Source organism: Drepanopeziza brunnea, assembly GCF_022702325.1.
Source record: "Drepanopeziza brunnea f. sp. 'multigermtubi' strain 214-2 chromosome Unknown ctg1, whole genome shotgun sequence".
Classification (NCBI taxonomy): domain Eukaryota; kingdom Fungi; phylum Ascomycota; class Leotiomycetes; order Helotiales; family Drepanopezizaceae; genus Drepanopeziza; species Drepanopeziza brunnea.
Genome location: NW_027094064.1, coordinates 2499940 through 2518422, shown reverse-complemented (window position 1 = coordinate 2518422; position 18483 = coordinate 2499940). Strand labels below are relative to the sequence as shown.

General features: G+C 48.6%; 5 protein-coding genes across 5 annotated transcripts; 3 read left to right on the top strand and 2 right to left on the bottom strand.

Moving 5' to 3' along the window:
- Positions 1-896: 896 nt before the first annotated feature.
- On the bottom strand, positions 897-1969 carry L3040_000496 (uncharacterized protein; the record flags this gene model as incomplete). Its single annotated transcript, XM_066155175.1, has 4 exons — positions 897-1093; positions 1158-1231; positions 1831-1843; positions 1942-1969. The coding sequence occupies 4 exons, from the start codon at positions 1967-1969 to the stop codon at positions 897-899; spliced, it is 312 nt and encodes a 103-aa protein (XP_066013221.1).
- A 1919-nt stretch (positions 1970-3888) lies between these two features.
- On the top strand, positions 3889-5631 carry L3040_000495 (uncharacterized protein; the record flags this gene model as incomplete). Its single annotated transcript, XM_007292376.1, has 2 exons — positions 3889-4168; positions 4253-5631. 2 exons carry the CDS (start codon positions 3889-3891, stop codon positions 5629-5631), a joined length of 1659 nt encoding a protein of 552 aa, XP_007292438.1.
- Positions 5632-7002: 1371 nt separating this feature from the next.
- L3040_000494 (uncharacterized protein) lies at positions 7003-7436 on the top strand (the record flags this gene model as incomplete). Its single annotated transcript, XM_066155174.1, has 2 exons — positions 7003-7005; positions 7071-7436. The coding sequence occupies 2 exons, from the start codon at positions 7003-7005 to the stop codon at positions 7434-7436; spliced, it is 369 nt and encodes a 122-aa protein (XP_066013220.1).
- Positions 7437-8144: 708 nt separating this feature from the next.
- L3040_000493 (uncharacterized protein) lies at positions 8145-9114 on the top strand (the record flags this gene model as incomplete). The annotated part of the gene is made up of 4 exons (XM_007292378.2): positions 8145-8463; positions 8513-8627; positions 8733-8973; positions 9025-9114. 4 exons carry the CDS (start codon positions 8145-8147, stop codon positions 9112-9114), a joined length of 765 nt encoding a protein of 254 aa, XP_007292440.2.
- A 4535-nt stretch (positions 9115-13649) lies between these two features.
- Positions 13650-15559, bottom strand: L3040_000492 (uncharacterized protein; the record flags this gene model as incomplete). Its single annotated transcript, XM_007292380.2, has 4 exons — positions 13650-13722; positions 13785-14100; positions 14172-14658; positions 14714-15559. 4 exons carry the CDS (start codon positions 15557-15559, stop codon positions 13650-13652), a joined length of 1722 nt encoding a protein of 573 aa, XP_007292442.2.
- Positions 15560-18483: the final 2924 nt, after the last annotated feature.

The window sequence follows — 18483 nt, the reverse complement described above, 5'->3', positions numbered from 1 at the left end:
ATTCCCGGGTCCTGAGTCTTGAGTCCTGCGGGCGCGCGAGGACTTGCATGCCTCCGGCGAATCCCCAAGCGACTAGGAAATCAGTACAGACAAGAAAATATCAGATGAGCCCGGATTGACCGGCCTCGTTTATCAGTCCAAAGATAGTCATTACCTTCAATAACAGCCAACAATTCAGATCCATGAGGACCAGAGGAAGGAGGCAAGTCACTCATACAATAGTAGAAAGACTTAAGATACGGGCCGGCATTCACCCGCGGCGTAACGATGTTGATAAGTACGTTGTAAGAATACCTGCCGGGATGTCCGACCTAGGAAGGCCTATCGCCCTTGGGCCCGGATAGAAAGAGAAAGGCTTTGGAAAACCATGTAGCCGTTCGGTGGTGCATGTCCATTATCAGCGGAGCTCATGAGATGTATGAAAGGAAAACGAGCAAAAGGACCAACAAATGAAGTGGAGGTTTGGTAGTGAAAGCCAAATGGAAATTGCTGTACTGTTATTTTGACGAGCCACCCCCTTCTGATTATGTTACAAAGCTAGTACGGTCTCCGCCAATTTAACCGAGGCGGATTATAGGTGTAGACTTAATCGCCTGGGCCGCCCTCCCCCTTATCCCCCATTAGTCGAGGCCTTCCATCATATAAAGGTTCTGGTTTTTGATCACCCAGATTTCAGGTGGATCTTCAGGTGATCCAGTAATAACCCAACATTTCCAATCAACGATTTCGCTCGAGTATCGTTTCAGCTCCTCTCTTGTTGGATAGCAGATAGCCCATAAGCCCAACTTATCGCTGCCTAGCATTATGCTTGGAATGACCATCTGCAGCTCCGTCGTCTCTCAATATAAGACATATGAAAAGCGCTTGCAAGACCTCCTCGGGGTCAGAGTTTGGCATCATTGACTTGATATGTCGAAGACGACTTCTTCGTTTCCACTCCACGAGTGCTTTTCCTGACTAATCTCACCCCAGACAGGCTTCTCCCAATATTCTGGAATCCATATCTTGCCGACAGTATCAAATTTTTCTCTGTCCGCTTCGATGGCACAATACCAATCGCCAGCATCACCGTCCCCGCCCGCAGGTCTGTTTCCTATTCAGATCATTAGCTTCGCGTAGTGAGTGAGCATCTGTAGATGCAGATAAATCAAACTCACTCGTGTAAAAGCCAGTCTCTATCTGCCTTACCCCGTCGACTTCTTCATCATATTTTTTTTCATCTCTGGAAGGCCTATTGTGTTTATCAATAGCATCGGCTTCTGCCTTTAACTCGCGTAATTAATATAAGCTTATATTATAATTGCGGGGCTCAATAATTATAGATCATATGGAGCTTCCTTTCGAAACTGTTCGATAAGCGATACTTTTTCTTCCTTCTCCGGCAGCTTGAGCTCCAGTGAGTAGAAAGCTTGAGGCTAGCAAAGATCGGGCAAAGAAATTCCCATAGTAATAGAATCGTGTTTCAAATGCTTATAAGTCTTCAGATAGTGCGAGCTGAAGACACAGAATAAGCTTAAACAAAGGAAGAAGAGAGTGAACTGAAACAAAAGTAAGTGCAAGAAGAAATACATATCCCTTTCTTTTGATTTATTTATTTAGCTAATTCTATTTAATATCATATTCATTTAACTAATATTAGCCACAGAATTTCTATTCGTGCGGCTAGCATATCTGTTCCCAATGTCGAAAATGCCTCTTGGAAATAGAGTCAATTTTTATTAAATTTACGCACATGATTTTGCCCGTTTATATATATATGGCAAGAGATATTACGAGTCATGGTATCCCCGAGTCGCGACACTCATTCTTAAAGAGGCTACGATTCTTTACTTGTACGAGGTACCTTCAACGACCCGTCAGCTCTCTCCTGCGGCAGAGAGTCTGAACAGCCGAAATCGGACCATCGATATGCGGCGTCTTTTCGAAGAGATTTTTCCTTACCGGCAAATCCGAGCCTCCCTTTTTCCATCTCGATTACCACGCCGACTACGATTTATACTTGACGGGCGTACTAACTGAAAAGACCAAGAGGATTTGCGATAAAAAAGGAACGGGTGTAAGAGACATGTTGCGCAAAAGCAGACCTGCAATACACATTGCAGTAACCAGTCCTATAAACCTTATTCCGCCTGACAAGATAGGATAGGAAAGGCTTAATCGTCGGCTCGCTTAGGTGGGCCTCCTTACATCCTTTAAGTCTTCGACCGATCGAAAACACGGTATAGCGCCTTCAAAAGAGCGCTCTGCAAACACACCGGCTCTATGTAAGGGCTAGAACGCGAGCCTTTATACGAAGTAGCTCCACGACAACGAGAACGATATTTATTCTAATACGGATCGAGGCCGCTCGCAAGGCCACACGTATTCGACAGTCACCGAGAGACATCTCGATGCAAATTCTTTGAAATGCTTTGAAGGGGCTTATAAGGAGTCTGCGATACCGCGGGATCAGAAACCCGGGGCTGATGAAAGGAAAGCTTTTCCCCAACGTGGTTTTTTTACTTTCGATTGGATATTACTTGGTGTATAATCTCAACTTAGCACGTCGCTCCTATGGGAGGCCCTAGGATCCAAGCATTACGTTTTGTATACCCGCCCGACGTAAATCAATACTACGTACTGTACGTACTACTACGACTGGTACGAGTCATGGCATCGCTGAGTCGCGGCACTCATTTTTGGATGCGGATGCGGAGGCGGATGCGAATTGAGCGCTGCCAAGTTGCGCCTCATCCCGAGTCGTTACAAGTATATTCTCGGCACAGCCATGACAGTGAAGATTTGGTACTTCTAGACAGATAATTGGCGGGACTACGGCCTATCTTCGCCTCCCTTCCCTTCTTTGCCTCACCTGTGCAGCATCATCGACAATATGCTAGCTTGCCAGGCTCCCCATGACCCCCCACAGTAAGAAGCAATATCTTGAAAATGCAAAATGATTGGGCATTGATAGATCCGGCCCGACTACAATCCGCGCCATCAATCTCTCAAATGATTAGTCTCCATTCCAGAAGCATGTATGATGTTTCAGCTGTCGGTTCATTTTTCTCCCCTGTGCGGAGTAAAAGTAATAATTGTTGATCGTAAGTTTTTTTTTTTTACAGAGCAGACATCCATTCGAAGCTGGTGAGACAGAAGGTGGAGAAAGTCTGGTAAATAAATGATTTCGTTGATGTCACGCATACGCATCGATGCCATTTGCGATTCCTTTGTTATTGTTTTGTCGGTTACACTCGATGAGTGGCTCGCTAAAAACGCCTGTTTATAAATATGTAAATTTGCCTACCCTCCGTAAAGCCTTGGGGGACTCACTTCTTGAGATGTGATTGAATTGGCCTCGACGTATCGAATGGGGTGGGCGCTATCCTTATCAGTGGATCATCGTGGATACAAATTGAGGGTGTCCTGCACGCCAGAGACCCCCAAGACATGCTTGTGTGTCTTGCCCGAGCTTATGTTTCTTGGGTACCAGTAGGGTCTAGCGAGAGAATCTTCAAAAAAGGCCATGCCCGAACGACAGAAAGATGGCGAGAACCAGTCGGACGGCGCCGGCGTATCTGAACTATCATGCAGGGCCTGGTCTAGACTCCACTTGGCACCGGTGAATAGACGGATTGGGGAGGTACAGCGGTGCTAGCAGACTAGATGTTGATTTTGGGAGAGAGAGAGAGAGAGAGAGAGAGGGATAGAGAGACTCTGAGAGTACTTAACCAGCTTGATATCCCGTCGGTCTTCAGATTTGAAGCCCAGTCCGTTCTGGATCTTTCCATCAAACTCCCTCTTTCCTCTCCTCTAGGGTGCAGAGTCACCTACCAACTCTCCTCGGGTGTATATATACTTATCTATCCTCTTAATCTTGTGTGTTCCTACACGCATAATCATCCCACTATGGGTTACAACGAGAAGTCGGTGGACGTCCAGTCCGGATCTCCACGCACGCAATCCCCAGTCCAGGACGACATCGAGGTGGGCGAGCAGCAAGTATTGAAGCGCAACTTGAAGGGTCGACATATGCAGATGATTGCGATTGGCGGTAGTATCGGCGCTGGTCTTTTTGTCGGCTCGGGGAAAGCTTTGAATTCGGGCGGTCCTGGCATCCTGGTCATCGACTTCATCATCATCGGGATGATGTTGCTGTTTACTGTGAACGCGCTTGGAGAGCTTGCTGGTAGGCTTCCCCTCCTCCTCCTCCCCCGACCCTCAGCTCTCGATCCGAGACTCTGGAGTTTAAAGAGACTAATGCTTTCCCCAGCCCTCTACCCGGTCGCTGGATCCTTCTACAACTACTCGATTCGTTTCATTGATCCTGCTTGGGGATTTGCCATGGGATGGAACTACGGCATGAATTGGCTCATTGTCCTGCCGTTTGAATTGACCGTTGCTGGTGTCACCATCGCTTTCTGGACGGATGCAGACGGATCTGGCAACCCATCTATCGACATCGGGGTCTGGATCACCATCTTCCTGGTCTTGGTCTGCGCGATCAACATTTTTGGTGTCAAGGGATATGGCGAGGTTGAATTTGTCCTCGGTTGCGTCAAGATCGCGGCGATCATTGGCTTCATCATCCTGGGTGTGATCATAGATTGCGGTGGCGTTCCGACGGATACGCGTGGCTATATCGGTGCTCGCTATTGGCACTCACCTGGTGCCTTCAAGAACGGCTTCAAAGGTTTCTGCTCCGTGTTTGTCACTGCGTCTTTCGCATTCGGTGGCACCGAGTTTGTTGGTCTGGCTGCAGCCGAGGCGGCAAACCCGCGAAAGTCGATTCCCAAGGCGACGAAGCAGGTCTTCTGGAGAATCGCCCTGTTCTACGTTATCTCGCTCTTCATCCTCGGGCTCATCGTCCCATCGGACAATGGGGACCTCTCGTCTGCCTCTGGAGGAAACACCCGCTACTCGCCGTTCGTCTTGTCCTTCAAACTCGCCGGTATCAAGGTGCTCCCTTCCATCTTCAACGCCGTGATTACCATCTCCGTGCTCTCCGTCGCCAACTCCTGCACGTTCGCCTCCACCCGCACTATCCAGGCCCTCTGTGCTGCGGGTATGGGTCCCGCGATTGGGGCCAAGGTCGACAGGAAGGGACGCCCCTGGGTGGTCATGATCGTTGCCCTCCTCTTTGGATGCCTCGCGTATATCAACGAGGCCTCGTCGGGCGGAACCATCTTCAACTGGCTGCTCTCCATCTCCGGCCTCTCCAACTTCTTCACCTGGGGATCCATCTGCCTCGCCCACATCCGCTTCCGCCAGGCTTGGAAGCGCGCTGGCCGCACTACCGACGACCTGCCCTTCGCGGCCATGTTTGGCACCACCGGCTCGTGGATCGGGCTGATTCTCAATGTCCTCTGCCTCATCGCCCAGTTCTACGTTGCCATGTGGCCCATTGGGGGAAAGCCCGACGCCGAGGTCTTCTTCCAGTCGTATCTCGCCGCTCCGATTGTCCTCCTGTTCTTCGTCGGATACAAGCTCTTCTACAGACAGTGGTCTTTTGGTGTCAGGATCGCCGACATCAATGTGGATGAAGGTCGCCGGGAACTTGATCTTGATGCCTTCAAAGCCGAGTTGGCAGCTGAGAGAGCCGAACAGGCGCAATGGCCGAAATGGAAGCAATACTGGAACTTCTGGTTCTAGATCATTTGCCAGTCTGTATCAATGCATTGGTGGTGATGGATGTTGTTTCAGAGACGGATATCGTAAGCTTGGTTCCCTTCAAAAGAAAATTTTAGACAGTTGTAGATAGCGTGCGCAAATCAATATACCCATTCGTGTTATCAAAGTTTACCCTTTTCAGAAGTAGTACAGATGTAGTACGCATTTGAAGATCGAATAGACTTTGCTCTTGAAATACTCACCCTTATTTTTTTATCAGCTCCTCTTTCTTTTTCAATTAATAGAATATATAGAGAACCTTTTTTAGGCATATCTAGGAGTTAAATTCTATACAATCTATATCTATCTTAAACTGAGAACTGTTTTTACAGAATCTATAACTTGGAGTAAGCTGACTTTGAAATGTTATAAGCCTAGTACGGGATACCTTAGACTTTTTTACAAATATCATTATTAAATACCGTACCTTAATTAAAGCGCTTAGCTTCCCAATTAACTTGAACCTGTTTTCTCTTATGATTTTATTTCTCTAAGTCGCTTAATTCATCTCTCGGTAAACACCTTCGGTAAACATCTTCGGTTATCTTAATAAAGGCAGATGTACAGAATTCGACACTTCAGCATATATCAATTCACTCCCAAGTTTCTGGAGTAAGAATCACAGTATTAGGATCTCGTAGCTCCGCTCAACTTCCTGGTGAATCTTTGTTAGGCCCAGCAGAATAGTCAGCAAGTATAAGTCCTACTTACGTCGTTTCGACTCCTCAAGGCCTAAGGCAGACAGTCTCGTCAACCCCATTCCTAAACATACACCAGAGCTTGTCAATCCTTTATATTTACTCAATTTTGAATATCAGAGATTCCAAACCACATGGAATCGCTTGTGGAGACTCCACGGGCCGCAGCGGCTGGGCTTCGAGTCCGGGGGATGCGATGAATGGCATTGCGTAGGAACCATTGCTCAGACCCAAAACTGAGCTTGAGCATTGTAGCTTAAATCTCCCAAATAAGGAACCGTAAATGGTAACAAAGAGCGGCGAGTCTAGATGAGGCTAAGTGGCAGGAGTACTGCAGAAGGTCCATTCGGACTCTTATAGATCGAGTACCTGCGTGAGTCACTCGACTGGACCCTCCCTTGACATTTGTGAGCTGTTTACACGTGTATAGGAGTTCTAGATAGTACCGAAAGCAGTAATTGACCGCCTAATCGGGACTGGTGCCACCGCGAGATCGGTGTTTGGCTTTAGAGAAGTATATCCTCCTTCTATTCTCAACACCAACTACTCACTCACACTTCGATCTCGACATCATCGACACCCATTGACGACTAAAATACTCTCAGGAAGTTACTCATCCATTCACATAGCCTCAGTCTTCATTCAATCTCTCACAATGGTTAGTCACTCCGTCCCACTCGTATAGTTCGACAGAGCATACTTACTGACTCAAGGTACTTATAGGCTGCCCAATGGTCCCTCACCACTACGAACGCCTGCAACTTCACCACTTCGAGGCACGCCGCGAACATGACTGGTCCAATCCTGCAGGAGATTGACTGGAAGCTTTCACAGAGCCAGGCAGTCCTTCTACAACCACACCCCGCCGGCACCAACCATGCAAAGTGCTTCGAGGGCGGAAAAATCCAGGCGAAGGGAGTGTTGGAACTGACGGCGTGCGAGAGGTGCACCCCCCGGGAAGGGAGTCGATACGGATGCGGCCCCTTCCGCACCTGCAAAACCTTTCGTGCTCCTGACGGCACGTCCATGCTGGAATGCGGCAATTGCCGGTGGCAGCACAAGGTGTGCGAAAAGAGGAGAGGCACGTAGTAAGTACTATATGAGAGAACGATGCCGTTGAAATTGACTCTAACCTATTTATAGGAGGCAAAGCTGGTGGAGGTGACGGTGGTGGCAGCAAGACACAAGCTGTGGCTCTGCCGGTGCTGCCGATACTGCTGCTGCTGCCAATTCTGCTAGTGCTGCCAATGCTTGCTGTTGCTAGCAGCCAGGCTGCTGTTGCCGCCTAATGCGATTGTTTTCGTTCTGTGGTAACACAAGTGGTGGGATGGCATAAGTGGATAGACGCTTGGCCATGCATAGCGCCATAAATACAAGATACATTCGCACTCTCGAAGTTCCCGCGCATCACTGATAAAATGTGAAGAAGTCTGGATAACAAGCGATATCGAAAGTGACAAGACGTTTCATATATCGAAATGCCCCAACAGAGCATTGGCGACGTCGTCCCATGTAAATGTCCTTGGCCTCTTGGCAATTCACCAGACGCAAACACGACGTCAGCGTTCTCTGCATGTATAGCTGGTACGCATGTATAGCTGGTACGCATATATAGCTGGTACGCGGATGGCCGTACTTTCTCACTCCATCGTTTTCGTCTCTTCAACCCATCTGTTTTGTTCACATTCGCTTCGGTTCCGGTAACTGCCATCTTAGTTCTTCATTCACTTCTTCAGTACTAGCTACTTCCTCTTTTGTTTTGACTCTTATATTTTCCCTCTCTACGATACATTTAAGATGAAGACCGCCGTTACTCTACCCTCCCTCTTCGCTCTAGCCTCTGCGCATGGCTTTGTCCAGCAGATCTGGCTCGGTGAGAACGTCGTCAGCACCTGGAATCCTTACAAGGATCCCTCGAAGGAAGACCTCAACAAGATCACACGCAAGTTTGACGATAACGGGCCAGTCACGGATGGAACCTTCGAAACGGATGCCATCACCTGCAACGTCTTTGAGTCCGGCAACAACGTTCCAGTTAGCGCTACGGCTGAAGTTGCCGCTGGAAGTGTAGTCAAGTTTATGTGGACGGATTGGCAGAGTGACCACCCAGGGCCAAGTAAGCCCACCGAGAACATCTCCCACGGAACGCAACTGACAGCATCTAGTGATGACCTACCTCGCCAATTGCAATGGTCCATGCAGTGAGTTTTCCGGCAGTGTTGGCAACGTCTGGGTCAAAATCGACCAAGCCGGGTACGACCCAAACGAGGAAGTTCCATGGTAAGTGATGGGGATTCGGAACCATATCTTGTCCTTTTCCCATCCTTCTCATTTTCCCGAAACCTGTCGAGATGGCCGATTGCTGACCCCCCTGTGTTCTCCTAGGGCCAGCAAGAGACTCACCACGCAGAATAGCACATACACCCTCACTCTCCCATCAACCATCGCCCCCGGAGAGTACCTGTTGAGACACGAGATCCTTGGCCTGCAGCGCACGAACAAGGACGGCAGCTTGGCTCAGTTCTACCCCAGCTGCCACCAGATCACGATCACTGGCAGTGGAAGCACCGAGCTCCCGGAAGGCATTGCGCTTCCTGGAGCTTACAAGGCTGACGATACTACTTCCGTATGTTGAATTCGAAACAGGACGATTGCATTGTGTACTGACATTCCATAGATCTTCCTCGAGTACCGTGATGTCTCGGCCAGCAACCCGTACACCCCTCCGGGAGGACCAGTCTGGGGTGACGATGGGTGGGCGAGCTAGCGAGCGAGCGAAATACTCATGTGGGCTGTATCATGCGTCCATATTACCAATAGTCTTGTCTCGTAGAAGTAAATATACGCTGAACAGCGGCGGACTTTATTCTCCCCAACCAATAGAGCCTTGATAGAGCCGTGGACATAACTTCTTCCTATGTGTTTTGGAAACTTCTTATACTTAGGCAGCGTGTAGGTATTAACCACTCAAATGCCATTTAGCTATAGCGCTGTTGTCGGTTTTGGTACCGACTCTCCTGACTGAAGTAGCCTTGTGGAAGACAAATCAGAGCAGAAGGTCAACGTCTATCGGAGCCTCGGAAACCAGAAACCCGAAAACTCTATTAGATTTACTTGGGTATAGTGCTAAGCTTATGCAATCGGCGAGCTGTGTTTCGAGTCACCTGATGCGGCTCCTCGGTCGTGCCTTCCGTCTCGGGTGATTCGAGCATGTCCTCAATAAGACGCATTCTCATGTTCAACGCCAAGCACTATTTATCGGAATGCGATCTAACAGTGGAACAAGAGTGGAAGGAACGGCGGTTGGCCTCAGACATTCGCAATGGGATTTGATAGCGGCGCTACGTTAATAGATCACGGGGACGGAGGACCACGTGGCTTCCTTATAAGGGACCGCCTCCTTCAACTCCATAGCAATCATTGAGAAATACAACAACCATAATCAAGTCTCGTCTTTACCTCACCCTACCAATATTATTCTACGAGAGCACCACGTCTTTTGAGCGCCGCACAACCCTGTAGCTTTCTGGTCTCACGAGATACGGCGATAACCGACGTGAGCAGTTCATCGCCCTGCTATTGCCGCCTCGATTCCCGAACTTTCTGATCTTCCCTGAGACAAACGGTGGATCGAGATGGCATACTCTCTATGCAGGCCTTGTATGTTAGCATTTCTAACATGGCCTGCACTGATTCAAAATACTTGAGCTTTGGAAGTAGCCAGAACCGTGTTGCTTTCCCATGGAACTTTCTAAGTCACCACGAGACTGGCAAACTTGCCGGCCTGATACCGAGCAGTGATACCTGCGCAGAAGCTAAAGCAGCGGCAAAAATCCGGGACGTACCTTCTCAAAAGGTTAGAAAGGATAGCGTTCCACGTGATCGTGCAAGCGTAACGGCATCGAAGCAAAAATCATCTCCAGAATCGTCTTTGAAGAGGAAATATATACACCTCACCCGGCAGCTGAGCGGATTCCGAAGCTCTCGGCAGAGTTACGACGTAAGGGGTTTCTTTTTAGGGGCGGGGGGAGGGGTGGTGCGTATGCTAACGTTCAAGTGCTTCAAGACGAGAAAATTGTCGTCTGTCTCTCATTTATTTGATTATCAAACTGATTTAGCAAAACTCGAATATCGAGAGGGATTGATTGAGAGGCTGCTCGTAACATTGTAGGTTTTTCTTTTTTTTTTTCTTTTTTTTTTCTCTAATCTCGCTCTCGAACGGTGATATCTGCACATGTTAGCTTCCATGACCGCTTATTGATGGATGCACTGGGCCATCGCTTTAAGAAAAAAGAATAGAGTTTGATGGGGATATTTGATGATGGGGGATCCTGCCGCTGAAGAATGCGAAGAGGAGATTCTTTTTGGAGGTGAAAAGTAGAGAAAGAAGGTGATATGTACAAGTCTATATTTGGTGCGAGGCATCGAACATGAGATCTGGGCATGGTATTGAAATTATGGAGGCGTTCTGGTTTGGGGTGGGAGAGTTGAAGTTCAAGGGGGCAGCTGGTCTACAGCATGGTACGGAGGGGAGGCCGGGGGGGTCTCGATCGTGGCGTATTTTGCAATGGGATGGGCTCACTGATTCTAGCTTAGGAGAGGGAGGGTCTTTCTCGAGAGGATGCGGCAAGATGGAGATTCACGAAGGGCAGCATAGAGAGAGGATTTTGCCAATAGTCACGATTCGTACGTTGCGCTACTCGGAAAAGCTATCGGAGGTTCCAGAGTTCCTATATGCACAGGTGGATTCTGGTGCTCTTTTTGCCCGGATCAAGTGCCGTCCATGGTGGTCGAATTTTCAAGTGTTTGTCTCCATTGTCTTGTGTATTTTCCTGGGAAGATAAGCTTGCAATAACTTGCTTACTCGGTGGTGGTATTATCCCAGAAACTCTCTCTCTCTCTCTGAATTGCTGCTCTGATTTTGATTTTGCGGATACAGCGATTTTTGATGTTGTTAATCAATACTGCCCGCCTGTTCGCTCGGGGCTCTATTGAGTATTGACGACTGGGAGGGGCAAATACGCGAGCTCCAAACAGAGTAAGTACCTCGAAAATTCCGTATGAATTTCAAAGGGACGTCTGGCTGCAAGTTTTACATTGGGAGAATAATATAGGATGTTTGGATTTGGACTTCCAAAGAAAAATGGATTGAATCTTGAGTCGAGTCCAGGAAGATTGACAGCGAAAGCTGACAATATATAGATCTTGGTGTTCCCTCTCGAGACGAAGCGGTGATTGAAGGCATAGTCAACGAATGCATATGGAGTACCCCAATAGTTCGAGGTTGCCGGGAATAGTGGTGAGGGCTGAGTTTAGGAATGCGATCAACGCGAATATGCCGTGCGAGGAGTGTGTTTGTTTAAGGAGAGTATCGTGGCGGTTCTTGCGCAGGAAGTCATAATTCGGAATCACCAACAGAACGCCTGTATATGATCCTGACCAAAGAGACACGATATCTCATACGCATAATTCTGAATCATTTGTGGGAAAAAAAAACTTCCCAGCTATCTATCTCCATGATCGAAGCTCTTTGTTGCCGGAAGTGGCAGACGAGCCTTCTACTGGGCTTTACATATGTAACGGAAGAAATTTTTCTCGATTGGTGTATACCAAATCTCCTACCATAGAACGAGCGTACCTCGCTTACAGCCCCTTTTCTCAATAAAACTGTCGCTGGCGTCATGTACGACGACGTGTTGAAAGATAATCAAGAGGAGGATCTTCAATTTTGAATTCAGTGATGACCGATGACTTCAAGTTCAGTTGACTCGAAATGGAGAGTTGGGGATCAACCGAACATGATCGATTGCATAACTTTCTTGCCCACCCTGACCCAGTAATTTATCTTGGCATTGATGTTGCCCGGAGGAACAAAATTCCGCCCAGCATCTTTCCTCCACCATCTCGATCGCGCATCAAAAAGACCAAAGCCATATCCTCCCACCAGGACGAACATAAACAACGACCTGATGCTAGCAGCGAGACAAAAAGCTTCACTTCGGCATACAATTTCGACTGTGACATAACCCAAAGTTCACATCGCTCTTAGCCGTCTCTTCTTTTGTTACCTACCCCACGTCACAGACACCACCAGCGACATACTCCAAAAGCTGGACGGAACCCCATCCTCCCAGCCCTCCCTCGGGAAAAGCACAGAAATAAGAACATACTCTCGCCCTCGAAAAATGGCAACCACATCGCGCGCTCCCGGCGGTGGTTCAAGGGCAGGCCAAACCCAACAACCCCAGCCGCAACTCTCCTCCTCCTTGCGCACCTCCGCATCCACATCCTCAACGCAGACACAGACACAGACGCAGACGCAACCGCGCACCCAGGCCGTGCTGCACCTCCGCGGCGCGCCTCAAGCCGAACCAGAAGCAGAAGGCGCGAGGCGGCGCATCCAGTGGGCGGAAGACGTGGTTGACAATGAGGGGCTGGGCAGGAAGAAGAGCAAGGTGTGCTGTATCTACCATGCGCCGAAGGGGGTGGATGAGAGCAGTGATGAGAGCTCGAGTGGCGACGATAGTAGCAGTAGTAGTAGTGGTGATGATGACAGTGGGGATGACGGGCGGGCGAGACCGGTTGGTGGTGGTGGTGGTAGTGGGGGCAAGAGAGGGAGGAAGGGAGGTAAGAGAGGGGGGTGTGGTCATGGCCATGATCATGGAGGAGAGGGGAATGGGGAGGGGGGGAGTGGCAGTGGGAGTGGGGGCGTGAGGAAGAGGAGTCCGAATGCGTATGAGAGGATGCCGAAGGTTAAGGGGAAGGGGAAAGCGAGTTAGGTGCTGTCTGGGCCGCGGGCAGAGGGGAGGGCTCATGATTGTACGACTTGGGATATCTCTCGGTGGGATAGATGCATGCAATGGCGGCGTTTTGGGGGACTATCATCACGGCTGCATTTACGGCGCACAAGCATTTGGAGGAGCGACGGCGCTGTGAGCTCTGCGGGCGACCACTTACCATCCGACATCGATATGGCGGGTTTAACTTTCCACTACATCGACTTCACGGGTCGCATTTTTGCATCTGATGTCCGAGGAAAAGAGAAGCTTGAATACATTCGGCATCCGCCTGGGATATGTGCCTGTGGGCCCAGTGGGCAAAGTATATACAGTAGGAAGTGTGGAAGATGAGCAAGTGCTCAGCCAAATCCATCGCGGACCTGCGCCTAGCGGTCATACCGAATGGCTTCTTGGAAGTGAAAAGGAAATGTATAATTCGTCTCATGTCGTCGTTCGCAAGCATTATCCGCCCATGTAGTCGTTCGCAAGCATTATCCTCTCATGTTTGGTTTTGCGTTTCGGCTTAACACTTTATACCACTAGGGACACCGACGCATTTGTTGGCCTTCCCTCCTCCCGTAACATTAATGTCGGTCCTGTTGATTGCTTAGCTATGTTCTCATGTTTGGCAGCAGTAGTAGGTTGGAGAGAAGCATACCAGGTCCAGTCCGAGCAAGCCGCGCACAGGATGTAAATGTTATAAGCACTAGACTCGACCGTCCCAGAGATACCAGAGAGCGTCAAATCCGTGACGGGAACACCAGCTGTGGGCTTACCCGTGGGCGATCCGTTCTGGTAATCTTGCTCGATGATAATACCATGTTTGGTGATGCCAGAGAGGGTGATGTCCTTGTAAGTCACGCCAGACACGGATCCAGTGGCGCCCGCAATGGTCTTGATGCGGACGCCGTTTTCCGAATCGGAAACTCTGGTATTGGAGATGTGTATGTCGGAAACGACATTGTCGGAACGTCCTGTTGCGGGTCAGTTTTTCTCTTGTTTGCGTTCGTCTGCTTTGGTTTGGGGGGAAACGGAGGCTACGCACCACCGACAGAGCCGATTGAGATTCCGTGGCCGCCCTGGCAATCACAATCGGTGAAAGTGATGCCTCTGCCCGAGTTGATGGCCAGGCAATCGTCTTGGTTCTTGACTTTTGCGCCCGAGATGACGATGTTCTTGGATTTACTGACGTCGAATGCATCCGAGTTGTGTCCCAAAGCACCAGCGGCAGAGTTGTCGAGTGTCACGTCCGAAACCGTCAGTCCCTCAGCGTCGCTGATAGAGAAGCAATGGACTGGGTAGTTCTTGATGTTGAGGCCCTTGATGGTGGATGATCCGGTCAACTTATGGGCGGCGAAGAACTTGGGCTTAGTAACACCTCCATTCCCGCCCTGACCATCCCACCACTTCGCTCCGTTCCCATCGAGAACGTGTCCGGGGGCACCGGACACGGCGATGTTGTTTCCGGAGACGGAGAAGAGAGGACCACTCCATTCTTCGTACCCCCAGGTGGTCGTACCCTGGAACTCGACCTGGGAGAGCGTTAGAGCGGACTGGTCAACAGAAGATTGGGGGGGGGATAGCTACAGTAGTTCCATCAGCAAGTTTTGTCAAGTCGAGAGTCACACCGCCCTCGACGCTGATGTTATCCAAGATAATACTCGAACATTTGGACTTCCCGGACATTGCAGCCGCAGCAGTTGTGAAAGTGCAGGCACCTCCCGAGTTCTTGGAACCTCCCGAGTTCTTAGAACCTCCCGAGCTCTTGGGAGGTTCCGTGGTCTTGTACGGATCCGTGCTCTTGGAACCTCCCGAGTTCTTAGAACCTCCCGAGCTCTTGGGAGGATCCGTGTTCTTGGGAGGATCCGTGTCCTTAGGAGGATCCGTGTTCTTGGAACTTCCCGACTTCTTGGAACCTCCCGACTTCTTAGAACCTCCCGAGCTCTTAGAACCTCCCGAGCTCTTAGAACCTCCCGAGCTCTTAGAACCTCCCGAGCTCTTCGGAGGATCCGTGGTCTTGTACGGATCCGTGTTCTTAGAACCTCCCGAGCTCTTCGGAGGATCCGTGGTCTTGTACGGATCCGTGTCCTTAGGAGGATCCGTGGTCTTGTACGGATCCGTGTCCTTAGGAGGATCCGTGGTCTTGTACGGATCCGTGTCCTTAGGAGGATCCGTGGTCTTGTACGGATCCGTGTCCTTGGGAGGATCCGTGGTCTTGTAACCATCCGTGGGCTGGTAAATATCCGCGGCCTTGCAACCACCCGCGGTCTCGACCTTCGCCGTGGTCTTGACAGATGGCGTGTTCTTGGAAGATTTCGTAGTCTTGGAAGATTTCGAGTTCTTGGATTTCGAGGTCTTGGGCATAGGGCCAGCTAAGACGAGTGAAGCAACGCTGAGGACCAGCAGCGAGGTATTTAACGAGGGAAGCAACATGTTGACGAAAGATTTCGGTTGAAACGATAAGCGAATGGGTATGTAAGATATTAGAAAAACGATATGAGGAGATAGAAGATTTGGAGGGAATGAACGGCCAATATATATACAAAGGTACAGCGTTTGGGTGTTGTCCCTGGTGTGGAGCTCAAACTCGACCCAATGAGGTACAGATCCAAGTAGCCAGCTTGCGTAGCTTGACTGAGCTAAGCTCTGGACCAAGGACAACACTCAAGCGCTGTAGAATTGGCCAAAGAATTCATACTCCGTACTCCGTATGCCTCGAATATACTGTAGTGGGTCATGATTTCGCATACCTCAACACCTTAAATTGAATGCCGCTCTATGCAGTGAGAGGTTCGCTCATGCGGCTCGTACAGTTAGCTAACACAACTCTGTACCGAGTGTAGCAATTACAAGAAACCTTATCATTGCTTGACTTTTGTCACCTCTTTATTCTAAACAGCTCTCCTTTCAAGCGACTCTCCTCCCGAGCGACTTAAGGTCAATGCTAGAAAAGCTAGCGACGTCTTGCTTTTGCTCTGCTTGTAGTAGAACTAGCTATGATAGTAGGAACACAAACAAATTGTCTTGCGTATTGCAGATTATGAGAATAGTCAATGAATTCTGCGGTCTTGCACAAAGCCGACTTGGCGAATTGCACCTTTTCCTTCCCATTATTTCCCCTCGATTGCGACTTCTGCCGGGCCATTTTTACGGCCCGGCTCTTCTATTTTACTTTACCCGTACAAGGGAAACGGTGTCGAGCATACTGCGTAAAGCGGCATTCAGTTTTGAGTGTCGAGGCATGGGAAATCTTTGGCCGTTGGAACTGGGATTAATGACTCCTGAAACCCGGCTAAACCAAAGGACCGTATAAACTCACACAGTCGGCGCGCTCTATTACATTGAGTTCCGAGCAGCGTTTGCGTATAATTTTTGGGCGGCAAATATTTGGTTTTATTGTTAATCTATCTACTGTGACGGATCTAAGTCAAGTGGCTTAGGTTTGCTATTGATTAGTACTCAAAAATCAAACGCCACCGCTGAACTCGGTGTGGGGGGGGGGGCACGCCGACTGTGTGAGTTTATACGGTAGGGGTCACGCGAACTCTAGTATGAGGAGAGATACTTCTTAGTGATTGATAGTAGTACAACTAAGTGCGTTTATCCTCAACAAAGTGCGATGGTTAATTCTCCTAAGTTCTGGTGTTTAAGTCTATCTCTTTCCCTTTGGTAGCCTCCGCGGCTTCAAGGCCCGTTATGCCTTAAGTCACGAAGTCATGATCTTGTAAGTAGCTGGATTGTACGTAGTAAGAGGAAAATGATTACGAAGCTATGGCCTACGCTAACGGGTACTGCCGCAATTGAGCGACTGCACAACCAGGCTTGTGGTATTAACATTTTGGCACTTGCGTTGATATTGATTTTCGAGTTCTTATTAAAACCATAACTATTACAACTATTACAACTATCACAACTATCACAACTATCACAACTATCACAACTATCACAACTATCACAACTATCACAACTATCACAACTATCACAACTATTAAAACTACGCGCGCCAACCTCCAACTCCCAACCCTCCCCCCGTCTTGTTCTTCCTATCTGCTACAAATATTAGTATTAATATACTCCGTATTGGTCGGAGTGATCAGACTCTAACCTTACGAGCTGACCTTCAAACCTTAGATATCACCGACATCATCGACATTATCCATATCATCGATACTTACTAACGACATCATCGACGATATATTTCAAACCTGACAAACTTTTTTTTTCCAAACCTTATTGATATTATCGACATCACCTTACATGCTAGACGAGCCATAATGTCTGGGCCGCCTTTCCCCTTACCCCTCCTCATGGCGTCTTATTTCCTCAAGTACACCACTTCCAAGCACTTCGGCTATCGCAATAATCCTTAGGTGCTTTCAAGCACTTCGGCTATCGCATTGATGTCGACTTATCTAATTGTAAACGCGCTTGATTACAACGGAGAAGCTTTTGCAAATGGACCCTGCTGTAAAGTATAATCACATCGATTATACCTTGGAGCATGCCTACGTGTTACACCCTAGGGCTAGGTCCTCCCTGTTTCTGTAAGCTTTTATTCCACCAGGCTGTGAATTGTGCCTCCGCCTCGCTTATATCTGAACCAGAATCCATGAAATCGGTACCTAATGGTCGAGAAAAAAGTCAAGGAAAGAAGGTTAAAAATGCCTTTCAAACATAATTGCAAAGTATTTAACAAACTTCTGTTTTTATTTCCGATCCAATAGGACGTTTGTCCAATTCTCCAGAGGCTACCTCAACACCTTCAAAAATCCTATTTCCCATACTATCCCACCCTATGAATCAAGAGCGAAAGTATAATTTTGCAAAGGCTCTTGTCGGAGCTTGAATCAGTAAACCTATCGCGATTCAGCCTCGAAAAGTACCTATAAGCAAGTAATCAGTCTGTGCAAGAGGATGGACAAGGCTTTGAGGCATTCAGTAAACCACCGGTCTACGATCTATGAGGCTAAGGGTCCGTTTGGTAACGCGTCATAGTCGCGTTTCCGAGCTATTTTCGACTACTATTTTACATAATCGGTGTTTGGTACCTACTCCGACCGGTTTCTAGTAATACGACCCTGGAAGGGGAAGGGATTGAAACTAGGAAAACTAGTAGGAAACGACCCTCGAAACTAGGAAACCAGAAAATAGCCCTCTGCCTATTCCGAGAACTCCATAATTCCTAGTCCCTGATCTCCACTTTTATTTGAGCCCGCGGACTTTCTAGCTTCCGCTCGAAAACCCCTATTCTAATCGCAGATCATACGCTGTAGGAAAATTACGTAGTATAAGGTGTTACCGCACGCCACCAAAAAAGAAACTCTAAATAAAGCTGATCGAGTTCCTCTCATACTTAA